Below are 15322 nucleotides of genomic sequence, written 5' to 3'. Positions count from 1 at the left end.
ATTCCAAAACAGTGACGTCATCAACGTTGGGTAGTTGTAGTGTAATTTTATTTGAATAACAAATGACAGTTGTCCAAAACACGTTGTAGTCGTTTTATGAGTAGCGGAATACAATGCATATTGTCATTTATGGAATTCTGCTCTGCTAGTTGGACTTTTTCTTTAAATTGACGCATCGGGTGAAAATTTGGGCGGAGTGCTGCAGCGTTTTACCTCCCACGTTTCTTGCACACGGAAACGAACGACAGGAAACATTTTAACTTTCAGAAGCGCCAATCGTTAAAAAGGTGAGAATCCGAAACATTACCAATAACTTGTTTGTACAGTTTATTGTGTGTGTGGAGGTTTTTGTTTTATTTTTTACCATATGTCTGCCATGTGTCCAGATTTATAATGGCTGAACTGAAAAAGATGTTCCTGTCCGTGATTTCCGTGATTCTGACCCCTTGTTTTGCTGGTATGGTCAAGTTTTTGTTTTTCTGGAAAACTTTCATATACTCGAGTTGAACTAACATCGCTTTTTTTTTATTTATTTTTTTAGCGTCTATTGTGTGTGACATTGACGCTGAGTTCGTCGTAGTCACTCAAAACTGTCAATGAAGCTTTGGTTAGCTTGACATCAAGCCCACACAAAATAAATAAATAGAAAGTTTAGAAGAGCAAAAAAAAAAGTTTAGTGTATGCTTAGGAACAATATAGCCGAGCAGCAACAACCACAAAGTTTTGGAACCTTAATTATAGCTACTGTTTTGCTAGTGGAAGCAGTGCATGGCAGCTAGCAATAAATCAATATTACAAATGAATTCAATTCAACTTAATTGATGTACCTGCTATTAAATAATTTGTGAATATTTAGACCAGTCATTTAGGGGTAGTTCTATTTAATTGGCATGACGATGATAATAAAGAAAAAAAAAAGTCTCCTGGGACCCAAAACATTTGAGAAGTTGGTAACGCTGTTTTGTTTTCCCCCCCCTTATTTTCAGAAAATATAGTTTACGGGAAACTTGGCGATGAAGTTGTTCTGAGGCCTAATGTATCCCTTCCCACTGGACCTCCCACAAGCATCTTATGGAAACACGGTGACGACATCGCCATCGAGTGGGATCCGAACGGCGTGGAGGCGTATCGTCAGTTCAAATGTACGGAATCAAAGTGCTTCAAGGTCATCCCTGCTTTCTTACAAGCTTCTTTTTATTTTTTTTAGATCGTACTAAGCTGAACAATGTGAGTGGGGAGCTGAACATTATGGGCTTGATTCATAATGACAGTGGGATTTACACACCTGAGCTCAACTATGTTCTCAAAACGCCAATTCATCTCGTCGTTATTTGTAAGTGTATTGACCTTGTTGACCTGGAAGTCATTTTTTTGCAGATGATAAAGAATATATGCCTTGAGTAATATGCTGTTGCTGAACTATTTGTGGTCCAATATCTGTTGTTTAAAGCTTCATAACACGTTTTTCTTTCTTCATTTTTCGCCAGTATCCGTCCCTGAGCCCACTATCTTAACATCTTGTAATGCCGAGAAGACAGTTTGTACTTTGACATGCGCCGGTGACACCACGGGGGCCAAACCTGTCATCTACAACTGGATGATTGGTCGTAACTCGAAGATCAACTCGTTCAGAGAGCTCACCATTGAAAAGGTCAATTGCTGTTCATTCAAATGAAAGAAAGAAACTATGACAGAGTTCAATTTAGAAGTGATGTATTTTTTTTTAATGGCCTGAATGAAAGTCGATGGACACTTTTTGGCTGTGAAAATGTGTCAATGGGTTTTGTTCTTCTTCTTCTCGGCGCCATCTCTCAGGATACTCCGAACCAGGACGAGTTTAAGTGCGAAATGCAGAATCCAGTCAGCAAAAAATCCAGCCTGTCTACTCTTAACCCGTTCCTCACTGGTAAGTTGCCACAACAGTGTTCAGTTAATTGTGTCATTGAAAAATAAAAACAAAGAAGGTGTTTTTGTTTCAAGAACCAGAGCCTGAAGGGGGCCTGAAGGTCAACGCAGGTCTGACTGTCGCAATCTGTCTCCTGACTGCAATTTTGGTGGTGGTGCTTATTCACAAATGTAAAACAGGTAAGGCGGGTGAAATTCGATTTGACCAGATCTGGAAAATGTTGCAGAAAAAAATGCAGTGTTCAAATTGGCATTATTATTATTTTGTTTTGGGGGGATTCTTTAGCTCATCTAAGGTTGTTATTTAAGTAATCAATAAACAAAATTGAGTTAGGTTCTTAGTGTTAGCCCATATGCGTTTTGCTTATGTTGCTTTTAAAAAAAAAAAAAAAAAACTACTATTTACCCATTTCAAAAAAATGATCTCTGTGCACACTGTCATCAACTTTAGTGGAATTTTGAGTTAGTAGCGGTTCAATGTTTGGCTCAGATTAATTTAATTCCCATTTTCTTCCATATGAGGAAAAGGTATTTAAAATTCAAATGTTGTTTTCTGATATTCTAATATGTGCTAATCCTACACAGGCATGTGGTTCTTCCAAAAAGGTAAGAATGGAAATGTAAAATTGAACTTGGCTTTATTCTTTGTGTGTGGTGAATAAAAACTTCTTTTTCTCTTTCCAATTCTGAATTGCTAGTATCCATGCCATGGGAAGCAGGTCAGTGTTGAGTTATTATTTTGTTGCATACTAATCGGTCAAAACCAGAGTTGAGTCTGGTGACCACATGGCACTTTTTTTTTTTTTTTTTTTTTACATTTTCTTGGAACCTTTTAAGTTTCCTGTTCCATTGAGGGGGGGGAGATGCTATGCAAAAACATTTTCTGTGAATGACAATCTTTTTGTCTCCTTGACCACCACAGATTTCTGGAGGAAGGAGGAGAGGACACGTAAGTGTCGCTCAATGTATTGATTAGATTTTTTTTATACTTTTAAAATGACAAAAATTCTTCTGTAGGTCGAGACGCTAACGAATCAAACGGCACTGCGACTCAAGAGAAAGCACAGGGGGGAGGTACAACTGCAAATATCTCCATTTTGAACAAGATCTGTGCCAACTCGATTCTTTACTTTTTTTTTTTTTTTTTTTTTTCTGCAGAGGAAACACCAATGACTCTCCAAGACCGTGTGTGAATCTAAACCGAGGCATAAAAGGGAAACCGGGCGTCGAATAGGACTGAAAAGTGGACCCGAGACAATACCAGGAAATCCCCCGGCGTGTGCTTTATTGTCGACCGAAATGCCGACACTGTGGATGTACTGTAGGTTGAGATGCCATTTTGGCCAAGTGATGCACTGATGAGACAATTGTCAATTAACAATATCACCTGACGTCTTTTAACACTAATATATTTAAAGGAGCTATATCATGCTAAATCGACTTTTTAGAGCTTTTGGTCTAAAAGGGAATTCTTTACCACCAGTAAAGTGATATCTCGAAAGACCAGCCCGACCGGGTTCCTCACTCTGTGACCTCGTAAGCAACGACGACTACTGCATTCGAGGAAGGTCGGAAATCGGAAGTGGCCGAGGAGAATGTCAACAGAAATGATCAGAATCAGGAGCGACGTCAAATTGTAGTGCTTTTTTTTTCCCCCCCGACTTCGCAACTCGGACCTTCTAGTTCAAAGGGTTGTTCAAGTGCACTTTTCCTGATTGGAAGTTGAAAAAGTTCCACTTTCCCCAAATGCGGCATTAGATTGTGCCAATAATCATATCTAGTTAACTGTGGAAAGCTTAAAATAGCACGATATAGCTCCTTTGTTTTTGTTTTTGTTTTTTTTATCGTCACATTTCATATTTTATTGTATGCTTTTAAAGTAATGCCACAGCAATTTTTTTTAAAAAGCCTTGCAAATTTCCTTTTGTTGTTCAGTTTTATGTGCGTAAAATATTTTGTGCTACCTAATATAAAAAGAAAATGACCAAAATATCAAACTTGAAGCATTACTGCATCAATTGCCACTTGAACCACATGAGGGCAGCAACATTCTGCATGATTTTTTTTCCTTTGCTTCTAACAAAAAAAAAACACCAAAGCTTGATTACAAGATTTATTGTCGCATGTTGACAGTTTAGTTTGCCACTGCGACACAAACTAATTTACATGATATTTGTTTTTGATAGGCATGTAAAAAAAAAAAACCTGATTCAAGTCAGCAGCTGGAATAATAGCTTAGATCCTTAAAAACTGCCTGAAGGTTGCTAAAAAAAATTACAGCAAAACAATTTAGAAAAAACTGACCGAACAACTAAAATGAACGTGCTAATTCACAAACTCTGAAAATTTGAATGCCATTACTTACTCGCTTTAATCACACACAAAAATACTAAAAACAAATGCACAAAAATTCTAAAAAAAATAAACACCTGATTATGTTTGCTTTATAACATTCAAACAAGTTCACAGAGAACATAATCAGCTAGAATATTGTAACATTAACTTAGGTCCTACTCAAAAACAGTCTCCTATCAAGTCATTGTTACAAAAATATGCAAAATGTTTCTGTACCATTTAGCAACTCTGATAATTGTCCAGCACAAATGCTTGTGGAAGAAAAAGCAACAATCTTATCACCAAAAACCAGCCAACCTTGGATTAGAAATAAACACAAAATATAAATCAACATAAACCAATGTCACAATTTCTTCCAATGCATTTTCTAACACGTCTTTCCTATTTCATTGTGGGATTTTAACAAAAAAAATAAAAAACGTCTGTGCCACTGACACCATCAATGCTGGGATAAAACACTGAGGCGATCTTCTAAAGTGTTGTTCATGTTTGATTATTAATCAAGACAAAATAAATTAATTAGAGTGATTTGGAGATGTATACACAAATCACACTGTTATCAGCAGTGCCATCGGGTTCAACATTGGAATCATTAATTTGCTGTCGTTAAATCAAGACAATCAAACTCTGCTCATTTGGGCCGTTGCTCGAGTGGTCCCGCAAGTGCGTCATTAAGTGCAGTGAATTTATAAAAAAAAAAAAAAAAAAGGGGTGAACCCAGGCTCTTGTATAGACCAGCAGATGAGGCACTTGATTAAGGGTTATTAAAACATTTTGAGGATATTTAGAAATTGGCGATTGCTATGTCTTGGCATTTTTGCCATTGGACAAAGGTTCTACCTCCGGTACCACATTGCTAAGCTCAGTACACTTGGTCTGCTGGGTGATCGCTTGCCTCTTGGGCTGATTTCTGAAGTGACGGAAGATGACGACGGCGGCACTCATAAAGTAGATGACGGTCAGCAGGGTGAAGTAAACAAAGTACACAAGAAACTGTAAAAAAAAAACAAACAGTCATTCACAAATTTCAATCAGCACTGTGAAATCCACAAACCAAGGTCTACATACCTGACTGTGTACATCCATAGCCAGCCCCCTCTTGTCGGAAAAAATTAGGTTGATGATGCTCTTCAGGATGGTCCCCAAGAAGGTGTTGATGCCGAACACCAGGGCACAAAGCTCCCTGGTGAGCGACGACGCAATCTGAAAACTACACATCAAATCACACCGTCAGGCCCAGCTGTGTTTTTGTTTTTCCGATCAACTTTGTCCGCTTGAACCGGGTCGGACATCGCTAGCTCCCTATGTGTCCCGCTTTGCTGGAATGCAGAACGACTTCCAACACACACACACACACACACACAAGATGTCTGGCTTTTTGGTTTTATGGCATTCAGTTTTCTCAAAGCTGAAGTCAACCCCCACAAAACAAAAATCGTAATAATATAATAGATATGTATGTGCCCCCAGTCGCATTCTGCGATTGTGGAACATAAGTTAAGCAACAAGATTCACCCATTTTGATCCATCTCGGTGGGCGGCCATATTGTCCCTTGCTGTCGACTGAAAATGACATCACAATTGCCAGGTCACAACCAATCACAGCTCACCGCTTCTGAAGCTGAGCTGTCATTGGTTAAGACCTGAGACCAGGAGACTGTGATGTCATTATAGGCTGACAGCAAGTGGCAAAATGGCCGCCCAAGGGAGTCGCTGCTTGCCTGTCTTGTGTGCCGACACCGTGAGTCCGATTCCCGCATACGACGGTGTGAATGTGTGTGTGACCAAAAAAAAAAATCTGATAAAAAAAAAAAAAATGGCCACCCACTGAGATGGATACAAACTGATGGATTTTGCCTGCTTAATTCATATTCCACAAACAAAACATGAATCACTGTTTTGACGACTTGGGCTGCACAGAACATATTACGAGGAAAAATGTGGGTGTTGACTTCCTTTTTAAGTTTCATATCTAATCTTAACGCTGACTCGCCAACTCATGTAACAATGAAACAAGGCGAAAAATTACTCACGTGGCAATGGGCACCAAGAACTGGTAGAAGCTTCTGAAGAAGACGTAAGCCACGTAACAGACCCAAATGTTGTCAGTGGTGCCCATGAGCAGTAACAGGCCAGCCTGCACAGCTGTGATCACACCGATGACAAGCTCTGACCAAATATTCCACCGGATTTTCACAAAGCCCGCAATGAATGAGGTCAATGCACCTGCAAAGAAGCAAAAAAATTACAATCAGTGTATTTTTCTAGAAAAAAAAAAAAAAAAGACTGAGGTTACTTACTGAGCAAGGTAGAAGCAGCCTCCACGGCGCCATTGTAAACATTCTTGTTCTCAGTGGCCGGGTAGACTTTGCTCCACAAAATGTGGACATAGAATAACACCAGGTAGTATCCCGTGGAGTTGAAGATCCACCAAAGGGACCATAACCGCATGTCAGGTCTTTTTACCACAGTTCTCAACTCCATCAACATCTGCACAAACAGCGAATCCTTCCAACGCGATGCGGAGCACGGGGAGACGGCCGCGGCCGATTCGTCCTCCTTCGGGTTCATCTTGTACAGTTCTGCCTTGGTGCCTTCTTGAGTGGCCGCTTCTTTGTGCTCCTGTTTGCCCGCCTTGTTGAAAAACAAGGAGCGTTTGGGCCAGGGCAGGCACAGCGAAAGCAACAGACCCAAGCTGACGAATCCCAATGAAATGGCACTGAGGGTATTGTAGCTGGTTTGTCCCACTGAAATGAAAAGCTGGCCCAGCACGGAGCTGGCAAATACTCCCAAGAGGACCGAGGAACGAGAGTAGCTAGCCACTCGCTGATAGAGGCTCGGGCTGACCAGGGAAAAGATGTAGGAGGAATACGCCACGCGGCACGCCATGGTGACGCCGTAGAAGAATTCCATGAACTGCATCTGAAGAAGAGAGGTACCGAAGAGCAGAAGGAGCCAGATGACCACTTGGCTGATGGCCTGGATGACCAGAACTGGCTTGTAGCGTAGAAGATCAGTCAGCAGGAAGGCAGGCACCAGCACTGCCATGTAGGAGTACGTCAGCACTGGAGTAATCTCGTTGGTCACCTAAAAAAAAAAAAAAAAAAAACTTGAATCAGCTGAAGAAGCTTTTTGACCTTCATGGATGATTTTAAGGGGCATTTAAATGTATTTTTCACATTAGCAATTAATCGTCAAAATAATATGAAAAATATATCAAATTTAAAAAATGGTGCAATAATGCTTAGAACGATGCAGATATTGATTACAAAAAATTGGGAGGGTGGGTGATATCGTTATCTTATGATTTAATATCGTAATATAGATAAATCAGAAGCTACATTTTTTATGCCCAGATGAAAAAAAACTGCTTGGGCATTAGGAATGTAAACATAAAATACATGCTAGTTTTTTTCTTCATTCTCACTCATTGGAAGTCGACAGTTTATGCTCAAATAATCATTTTGTTACTCTGTCAAAACATTTAACATCGACCCACTTTGAGAAGATAGATCAGTCCGCACCATCGGAGGACAGATGTTAATTTCACCATGTCACAAGGCTTTACAGTAGAAACTGCAAAACTTTCTTGGGTGTTATCTTACAGTCTGTACAAATAGCTTTTTAGTATCCTTAATTATTACTTAAAAAAAAAAAAAAAATCCAAGTGCAAAATCAACGAACTTCATTCAACCCTGAGGGAACAACTAACCTGCTGCGTGGTAAAATTCTTCTCAGTGCTGAGTAGATAAGGAGTAATGAAGGGCTCTCCGGGTTTGATGGATGCCATAAAACCAAAGAAACACAAGAATATCACAGCCCACATCCACTTTCGGGGCTCCTCGGGGGAACTTTGAGAGGCAGGTGGCTCTTCTAAAGTGCAGACAGCCATCTCTATATCTCCACCTACATTTCCTTCAATGGCTTCAGCTGCAGGCATCTTCAGGTCCATCTCATTGTTTTGCTCTGCTGTGCTATGTGAAATCATTGTGTCAGCTGATCGAGGGGGTAATCACAAGTGAAAATCCAGCGTGGAATCAGTGTTTCTGTGTCAAAGCCACTCAATGCCTGAATGGGTCAAGTTAAAATGTGTGGTTCCTTTTTCTCGTCCAAAACAGTTTAAAAAAAGTGTTGGCAAAGTGGTTAGAAAGCTAACGGCGAAGAATGTTGACCTTTGCTCCATTACGCAGTGTGTCAATGCGCTACAGCAAGTGTGCAGTCACCAGGTTTGTTTCATTGGCCACCTGAAAATATACAATAACATTTCCAACCATTCAGACGGTGCATGGATGATTAAGTAACTAGTAAAAATGGTTTATTTCTACACTATACAAAAATGTAAATGGACCGACGTGAACTACAGCATGTTTTTTTTTCCAGACATTTCAGGACCATTTTAGTCCATTGTTACATTACATGTTTTTTTTCTGATTCTGATATTTAATTATGTAATATAAACCCATTCATGTTACAAAAAAAGCAGACTTTTTCACCTTCAAAAATACATAACAATTTAACAAAAGGATTTCAAAAAATAATTTCTTTTTTCTAACCCAACTCAACATACGTGTTTTAATATTGTAATGTGCTAAAAGAGCAACACAACAATTGATGAATTTGTCACAGTGACTTAACAATTGGGAGTAAACAAGTTACACAAGCCGACACACGAGTTTCTCTAAACAGCAGTTTCCAGCTTTGCTAATTTTGCCTTTATTACAATTACTTCACGCGTGGTGCAACCTCAGTTGTTGTTTATCGAATAAAAAAACAAAATAGCTAGCTGGCAGGCTAACAACAATGTGGGGGGAAAAAATGAAAATCTTGATCGTTTACTGATACAGATGCACGGCACGTTTTTTTTTACAGCAGGAAACTCTGTTACAAGCAGGAAACTCTGTTGCAACAATCCCGCTTGCCAAATAGTTGCGTATTCTGTTTTTAAATCACAAATGTAAAGTACGTTTCACTTAGTTACGTTTACATACCTCGTGCGTTACAGCAGAATCGACATCGCCCATTGGTCGGACGCACGAATTTCCTCGCAATGATTTGTGGGAAATGAAGTCTGATTGTTAAATAGCGGTTATAAGACTACAAGGGATGCAAGTTTCACTAGATGGCAGTAGACATTCACTATCAATAACTATTTTATGAAAAAAGAAGCCACAACGAGTTTTTTTCCTCTTTTTGGTCTTCGTTTTCCTTTTTTAAAGACGGAATTTGCTGCATAATGTTGGAGAACAACTAAATGTCTTTATTCTGATCGAATTTATGAATATAATTTTAGCACGGGCATCATTGCGGACCACTATGGGGTCAAGAGTGCAAAATACGCGGAAGTACCAGGCGGAAGTAGCCTCGGCGGAAGCGGTCTGGTCTGTCAAGAGAGGAAACATTTAGCACCATTTGACACAAATATCGTAACTTCATCAAATTGCAGCGAATATCTGCCCTCTTCGTCGACGCCACCACCCGCTGCGATGATCCTGTTAGAAATCAATAACCGCATTATAGAAGAGACTCTGTCGTTGAAGTTCGACAGCGCATCAAACGGGTGAGAATCATCGTTACACCTGGCTAGCAATGCTAACTAAGGCTAGCTTCCCTTCATCTTATCCGTAATTGTACTAGCCATAACGAATGGTGCATGGGACTATGTTTAGTGGGCCTAGTGGATGCATACAGACACAGATGAGTCGCTAAAGTAGCGTACGAGTGAGATACATTTCCGTGGCGATCGGCTCCGATTAAATTGCCTCGAGCTGGGGTGTGTCTCAGCGATCGTTGTCTCAACCCCGCATACCCCACTTCATCAAATATCCTTTGAAGCATCCCAAAACAGGAAGAAAGTTCAGATTTGTTATCCGTTTCACACCCTGGCTTGGTAGATATTCTACAAAATAGTAATTTATAAGGAACGCTAACTGGTTTCCTTGTCGAACTTTTTTTTTTTTTTTTTTTTGGCGGGGGGGAATGGGGGGGGGTTGCTTTTGATGTTTTGAGGTGACATAAACTTTATTAACTATGCTCAAATTTGTCCCCAATAAAAATAAACACATCAATAAATCTGACGTGCATCCCTTTCGCGGACCGCAACTGGATGGCAGTTGTTTGCAGCTTCCGCATTCCTGAAGTCAAGCTGAGTCAAGTCTTCTCCACAGCCAGATGCAGTCTCTTGGGATCTTTACTAAGCCTAGGCCCCCTATTCTACTTTGTCCCCGAAAAAAAAACAATATTTACTGAAATATTAATGAGGATCTCTTCTCAATTTACTCACAAGCTTACGCTATTAAACACAAAGCTGCTGCAGGAATAAACATCTTGAATCCTTTTGGATGATGTTAGCATGTTATCTTTGCTTTCACGTATTTATATTTTTGATTTTAAAATAGTGTCAGAGATCAATTGAAAATGTAAACACTTGCATCAATGTCCAGTAATAGACTACAAATATTTTTTTTTTCCACTGACTCGCAAATTGATATATATATATTGTGATAAATCAATAACGGTGTCTTCCATTAGATGAATGTTGGTAATTATTAACAATAACTTATTTGAGCTAATACCCAAGCACTACATCTTGTTTTCCCCCAAAAATATTGGTGAGCGTTACTCTAACTTCATATCTTCCTTGCAGAACAAAACCCGAGGCTGTTGATGTTACATTTGCAGGTAAGGTGGTGTTACTTAAACGTGTCTGTCATGATATGATACTGAGAGCTGTTTCTAATATTTCGCTTTTCTAATTCTTCCGCCAACATTTTATAGAACAGACTCTACAAATTGTTCTTAGTTGTGAATGTGCGCCGTAACGTCTTTTTCTTCCGTAGACTTCGATGGCGTGTTGTACCACATCTCCAACCCAAATGGCGATAAGACCAAAGTGATGGTCAGCATCTCTCTGAAGTTCTACAAGGAACTGCAGGAGCACGGGGCTGACGAGGTACAGCACGCGCTCACCTACACGATGTTTCAATCAGGTTTGAGATGCGTAGAGATGCTCACATTTTTAAAAAAAAACAAAACAAAAAAACTGTTGAATGATGTCTGAACCGCCAAAAGAGCTCTGCTACCATGTAAGGGAAAAAAAACACAGCCGCAGAGGCCCCTCGTAGAAACAGGAAGTGAGTTTGAGGCAGGCTCACCACAGGCAAGGAAGTGCTGACAGACTTTGGCTGCAGCCGAGGCACTTTTTTCTTCCAAGAATACACAAGAGAAGGATGACGGGAAACAAAGATTCAAATCAGGTTGATGATGTTGTGGGGTTGCCATCCTCAAATAGCAAATTTTGAACCACACATTTTTGGCCCTTTTAGAGGATGGAGACTATAAAAAAAATAGTGCTGTCATTTTGGGGGCGTGGCTTAGCTGGAGGCTAAAGGACTTGGCTCGACAACGCAGGTTATCATATTTCAACAAATTGTTTACGTAGGAATGGATACCAAAAAAATGTGTTTCAGTGAATATGTGAGCGTAATCACTTAACCACTCTTTGATAGTTCTAAATATCAATACATGTTTTTGTTCTCAGCTGCTGAAGAGATTGTACGGAAACTTCCTGGTTTCAACAGAGGCTGGTATGTTCATGTTCTGCTAATGTTAGCTTCAGGCTAATGAAAGCGCCATACCTGCCACCTAATAATATCTCTTTTCCCGATTTTGCTTTCAGGCTACAATGTGTCACTCCTCTATGACCTGGACGCTCTACCAGGCAACAAAGACGAGGTCGTACATCAAGCAGGGATGCTGAAGAGAAACTGCTTTGCCTCCGTTTTCGAAAAGTACTTCAAGTTCCAGGAGGAGGGCAAGGAAGGCGAGAAGAGGGCTGTGGTCCACTACAGAGATGATGAGTCCATGTATGTGCGAGAAGGATTTTTTTTATTTTTTTTTCTCATAGAACCGTGCGATAACACTTTGATCGTCGCAGGTATTTGGAGGCCAAGAAAGACCGAGTGACGGTGGTGTTCAGCACAGTGTTCAAAGACGACGACGATGTCATCATCGGCAAAGTCTTCATGCAGGTGTGGAACATTTATGTCCGACGTTATTCTGGCGGGCAATTAAGACAAGTCCATGTAAACAAAACTGATTTCTCAGTATTCGTTCCCAAAAAAAATTGATTTTTGTGCACAAATGGCAAAACAAATCATATTCCGTCACCTTTGAATTTTCACGTAGGAGTTCAAAGAGGGCCGGAGAGCAAGCCACACAGCCCCGCAGGTTCTGTTCAGCCACAGGGAGCCGCCTCTGGAACTCAAGGACACAGACGCCGCTATCGGGGACAACATCGGCTACATCACCTTTGGTGAGTGACTGCTCTGCTAAGGCGCATGTCTTTTGCGCCATTACTGACGCGTACCCGTCACGGTTTTTTTTTTTTCTTTCCTCTTTTCTCTCTGTAGTCCTTTTCCCACGTCATACCAATGCCAACGCCAGAGACAACACCATCAACCTCATCCACACCTTCAGGGACTACCTGCATTACCACATAAAGTGCTCCAAGGTGAGTTTGAATACAGGGCAGATGGTGAGCTTGCCAGAAGCCTTTTTTTTTTTGTTATATGTCACTAAATGTCAAATTGAGCCCCATTTAAAAAAAATAAAAAAAATTCTACAGCTCTGTTTACAGAGCTAAATTTGTTCCGCGACCACACTTGTAATTTAAAAATTTACTCTCCCCAATGAAATGAATGAAAATGCCGTTAATCCCTTCCAACTTGGCAAAAAAAAAAAACGCCAACCAAAATATTCTCAATGTTGTTTAAAGGTTTCTAATCACCCCAACACCATTGCTAATTTATTTAAGCCTTAATACGGATTTATTAAATACGCCTAGTGAAATTCTGTCTTTTATGTTTGGTTGTACACTATACTTCAAAAGAAACCCTTGTTAGATTTAGTTTCGGACAAAAGATGAGAAGTTGCGCCATATTAGAGTCTCCGGTTATTTCACAATGGCTTTTTTTTTTTTTTTTTGGTCTCCTTTTAATGACATGCTTTTAAAGAGTCACTCTAATGGTACGTTCCATCCTCCGCTCTGTGCCGCCACGCAGCTTTTAGGGCAGCCGATGGGCGTTTGAGTAAACATGACTACACCTTCCCTAATGGACTTTTTCGCAATTGTAAATATTTCTCAGACCATTTTCAACAACTTTAATTTCAGGTTCATGTGTTTGACTTTTGTGAGCCGCCGATCATGAAGTAGGATGTTTTTGGGTTTGGTTTTTTTTTTTGCGCAGACAGACGGGAGTCAGCGTGGGCAGGTTTATGGGTGGGTGTGTGTCCGTCTGTCTCCGTATATGTGTGTTGAGAAACATGACGGTAAACGCACAATAGTGTTTTGTTTGCATCCTTATCTGCTGAAGAGACCAGTGTTTCCCAATCGTTCTTGAGCTAAGGCACATGTTTAGCATGATACGAAATCTCTCAACTTAGGAAACCGTCACCATTTAAAAAAAAATTCTAAAACAATTCTTGATTCTAAAAACCCGAGATTAAAATGTGTATCGTGTCCTTTCCACAGGCCTACATTCACACACGCATGAGGGCCAAGACGTCAGACTTCCTCAAGGTTCTCAACCGCGCTCGGCCAGACGCTGAGAAGAAGGAAATGAAGACCATTTCGTACGTAGCCTCTACTTTGTCTCCCAAATGTCAAGCATCCATCTTATGCGGAATCAATGAATGTCTTCCGAACAATTGACCGCGACAATCAAAAAGGCTAGCGTGGTTAAATTGACTGCGTTTTGGTAACAGAGACTCGTCACGCTTCGCTTTATGGCCACAAAAAAAAAAATCAATTATGTGCATTTGCAATATACGAACCGTGTTGGTTCGGTCGAATCGGACTCGTAGTGCCACCACGCCGTTTTGAGAAGCTTCAGTGTTGTCACGGCGGGCCAAATATTGTGGAGAGTTACAGCTGCCATTCCCGCCCGAAGTTCAAACTTGTTACGAAGGAATTTTTATTTACAGTCGTAAATAGCGTGCCGATTGTTTTCATGGAGTTAATGTGTAACCGGAGCTTATGTGGCCTTTCACATTTCCTCATCCATAAATGGTAATAATAGATGCAGCAGCGTAATTCTTTTTTTTTTTTTTTTTTTGGTTGCATTTCCAGTGGGAAGACCTTCTCTCGCTGACGGCCAGCTCGCTGACAGCTCAGATGAAGCCACCGTCCGTGGCCACACGCCAACGCACCACGCTGCGACTCAACGGCACATTGGACAGGCCTCCAGGATGCCTCTAAACGCCCCCACACAGCCCACTCCAAATGATCAAGTCTTTTTTTTTTTTTTTTTTTCTTTTCTTATTCTTTATAACAAATAAAGTTCATATGAAAAGCCAAGGCTCAAGGTAATGGAAACAGGGCATGCCTTGGATTGCATACTTAAAGAGCACTATTAGTCCTATCTATATAAATACTCTAATATATATATATATATATATATATATATATATATATATATATATATATATATATATATATATATATATATATATATATAAATAAATTCCATTTTTGATACAATATCTTTTGTTTTATTGGTACTCTTATTGGACATTCACCCCTTCTGCGCTTTCATGTCATTGTCATTTGAGGGAAGAAAAATAATAAAACACTCAAATACCATGAAAATCATCTTGGATTGTGTGTGTATAATACAGAGGTGTCTGTATTTAAGTAGAAAGGTTAGTGTTTGGTGGGGGCGGAGTGTATTATGCCAGGCAGAAAAGTGATTAAGGATTTAAATTGCCTCATTGCTGTTTCGAAATAGATTCGATTTATTTGGTCCCCAAGTAAATTTGTTTGCAAGTTTGAAACGAGATTATTGTACAGTATCTACTTTTTGTCATTTTTCTTTGGTGGATTTAAAATATGTGCCTTGGCTCAATAAAGATTTGGATTGGAAACACTGAATTAAAGATATTGCTGATGAAATTCAAACCCAACAAATGTCACACAGAAGAAAAGGACAGTAGATATATATATATATATTTTTTTTTTATTATTATTCAAGAATGACATTAATAAATATATAATTTATCATTCTTT

The 15322-nt window shown here is 39.8% G+C and overlaps 3 protein-coding genes across 5 annotated transcripts; 2 read left to right on the top strand and 1 right to left on the bottom strand.

The window, feature by feature from the left end:
* The first annotated feature begins 144 nt into the window (after positions 1 to 144).
* LOC147062840 (uncharacterized) lies at positions 145 to 3902 on the top strand. 2 transcript variants are annotated; one of them, XM_085919368.1, is made up of 12 exons: positions 145 to 287; positions 387 to 457; positions 987 to 1142; positions 1208 to 1333; positions 1488 to 1651; positions 1816 to 1906; positions 1981 to 2085; positions 2491 to 2511; positions 2604 to 2624; positions 2828 to 2854; positions 2923 to 2979; positions 3064 to 3902. In XM_085919368.1, the coding sequence occupies exons 2-12, from the start codon at positions 394 to 396 to the stop codon at positions 3096 to 3098; spliced, it is 867 nt and encodes a 288-aa protein (XP_085775494.1). In that variant the 5' UTR covers positions 145 to 287; positions 387 to 393; the 3' UTR covers positions 3099 to 3902. The 2 variants fall into 2 exon arrangements, with proteins under 2 accessions (XP_085775494.1, XP_085775503.1); XM_085919377.1 differs by lacking the exon at positions 387 to 457 and having other exon boundaries at positions 203 to 287.
* A 103-nt stretch (positions 3903 to 4005) lies between these two features.
* Positions 4006 to 9313, bottom strand: slc19a1 (solute carrier family 19 member 1). 2 transcript variants are annotated; one of them, XM_085919358.1, is made up of 7 exons: positions 9249 to 9313; positions 8171 to 8504; positions 7973 to 8028; positions 6561 to 7347; positions 6294 to 6486; positions 5329 to 5470; positions 4006 to 5253 (listed from the first exon to the last, which is right to left on the bottom strand). In XM_085919358.1, the coding sequence occupies exons 4-7, from the start codon at positions 7306 to 7308 to the stop codon at positions 5062 to 5064; spliced, it is 1275 nt and encodes a 424-aa protein (XP_085775484.1). In that variant the 5' UTR covers positions 7309 to 7347; positions 7973 to 8028; positions 8171 to 8504; positions 9249 to 9313; the 3' UTR covers positions 4006 to 5061. The 2 variants fall into 2 exon arrangements, with proteins under 2 accessions (XP_085775484.1, XP_085775476.1); XM_085919350.1 differs by having other exon boundaries at positions 7973 to 8504.
* Positions 9314 to 9579: 266 nt separating this feature from the next.
* On the top strand, positions 9580 to 15318 carry arpc2 (actin related protein 2/3 complex, subunit 2). Its single transcript, XM_085919651.1, has 10 exons — positions 9580 to 9817; positions 10904 to 10938; positions 11097 to 11209; positions 11798 to 11843; positions 11936 to 12122; positions 12194 to 12287; positions 12445 to 12571; positions 12669 to 12769; positions 13790 to 13890; positions 14387 to 15318. Exons 1-10 carry the CDS (start codon positions 9744 to 9746, stop codon positions 14406 to 14408), a joined length of 900 nt encoding a protein of 299 aa, XP_085775777.1. The 5' UTR covers positions 9580 to 9743; the 3' UTR covers positions 14409 to 15318.
* Positions 15319 to 15322: the final 4 nt, after the last annotated feature.

Source organism: Syngnathus leptorhynchus, chromosome 1 (assembly GCF_054491065.1).
Source record: "Syngnathus leptorhynchus isolate UIUO chromosome 1, UIUO_Slep, whole genome shotgun sequence".
Taxonomy (NCBI): domain Eukaryota; kingdom Metazoa; phylum Chordata; class Actinopteri; order Syngnathiformes; family Syngnathidae; genus Syngnathus; species Syngnathus leptorhynchus.
Note: the sequence above shows the minus strand (reverse complement) of the source record. Positions and strands in the feature narration are given on the sequence as shown.

Bases quoted from the DNA above. Each gene is read 5' to 3' on its own strand.
- LOC147062840 (XM_085919368.1), top strand. From the start codon at position 394: ATGGCTGAACTGAAAAAGATGTTCCTGTCCGTGATTTCCGTGATTCTG. The intron at 1,652-1,815 runs GTCAATTGCTGT...GCCATCTCTCAG, and splicing joins GAGAGCTCACCATTGAAAAG to GATACTCCGAACCAGGACGA. The intron at 2,086-2,490 runs GTAAGGCGGGTG...AATCCTACACAG, and splicing joins TATTCACAAATGTAAAACAG to GCATGTGGTTCTTCCAAAAA.
- slc19a1 (XM_085919350.1), bottom strand. From the start codon at position 8,248: ATGATTTCACATAGCACAGCAGAGCAAAACAATGAGATGGACCTGAAG. The intron at 7,348-7,972 runs GTTAGTTGTTCC...TTTTTTTTTTAG, and splicing joins AGAATTTTACCACGCAGCAG to GTGACCAACGAGATTACTCC. The intron at 5,254-5,328 runs GTATGTAGACCT...TTTTTTTTACAG, and splicing joins CTATGGATGTACACAGTCAG to TTTCTTGTGTACTTTGTTTA.
- arpc2 (XM_085919651.1), top strand. From the start codon at position 9,744: ATGATCCTGTTAGAAATCAATAACCGCATTATAGAAGAGACTCTGTCG. The intron at 12,123-12,193 runs GTATGTGCGAGA...TGATCGTCGCAG, and splicing joins TACAGAGATGATGAGTCCAT to GTATTTGGAGGCCAAGAAAG. The intron at 12,572-12,668 runs GTGAGTGACTGC...TTCTCTCTGTAG, and splicing joins CATCGGCTACATCACCTTTG to TCCTTTTCCCACGTCATACC.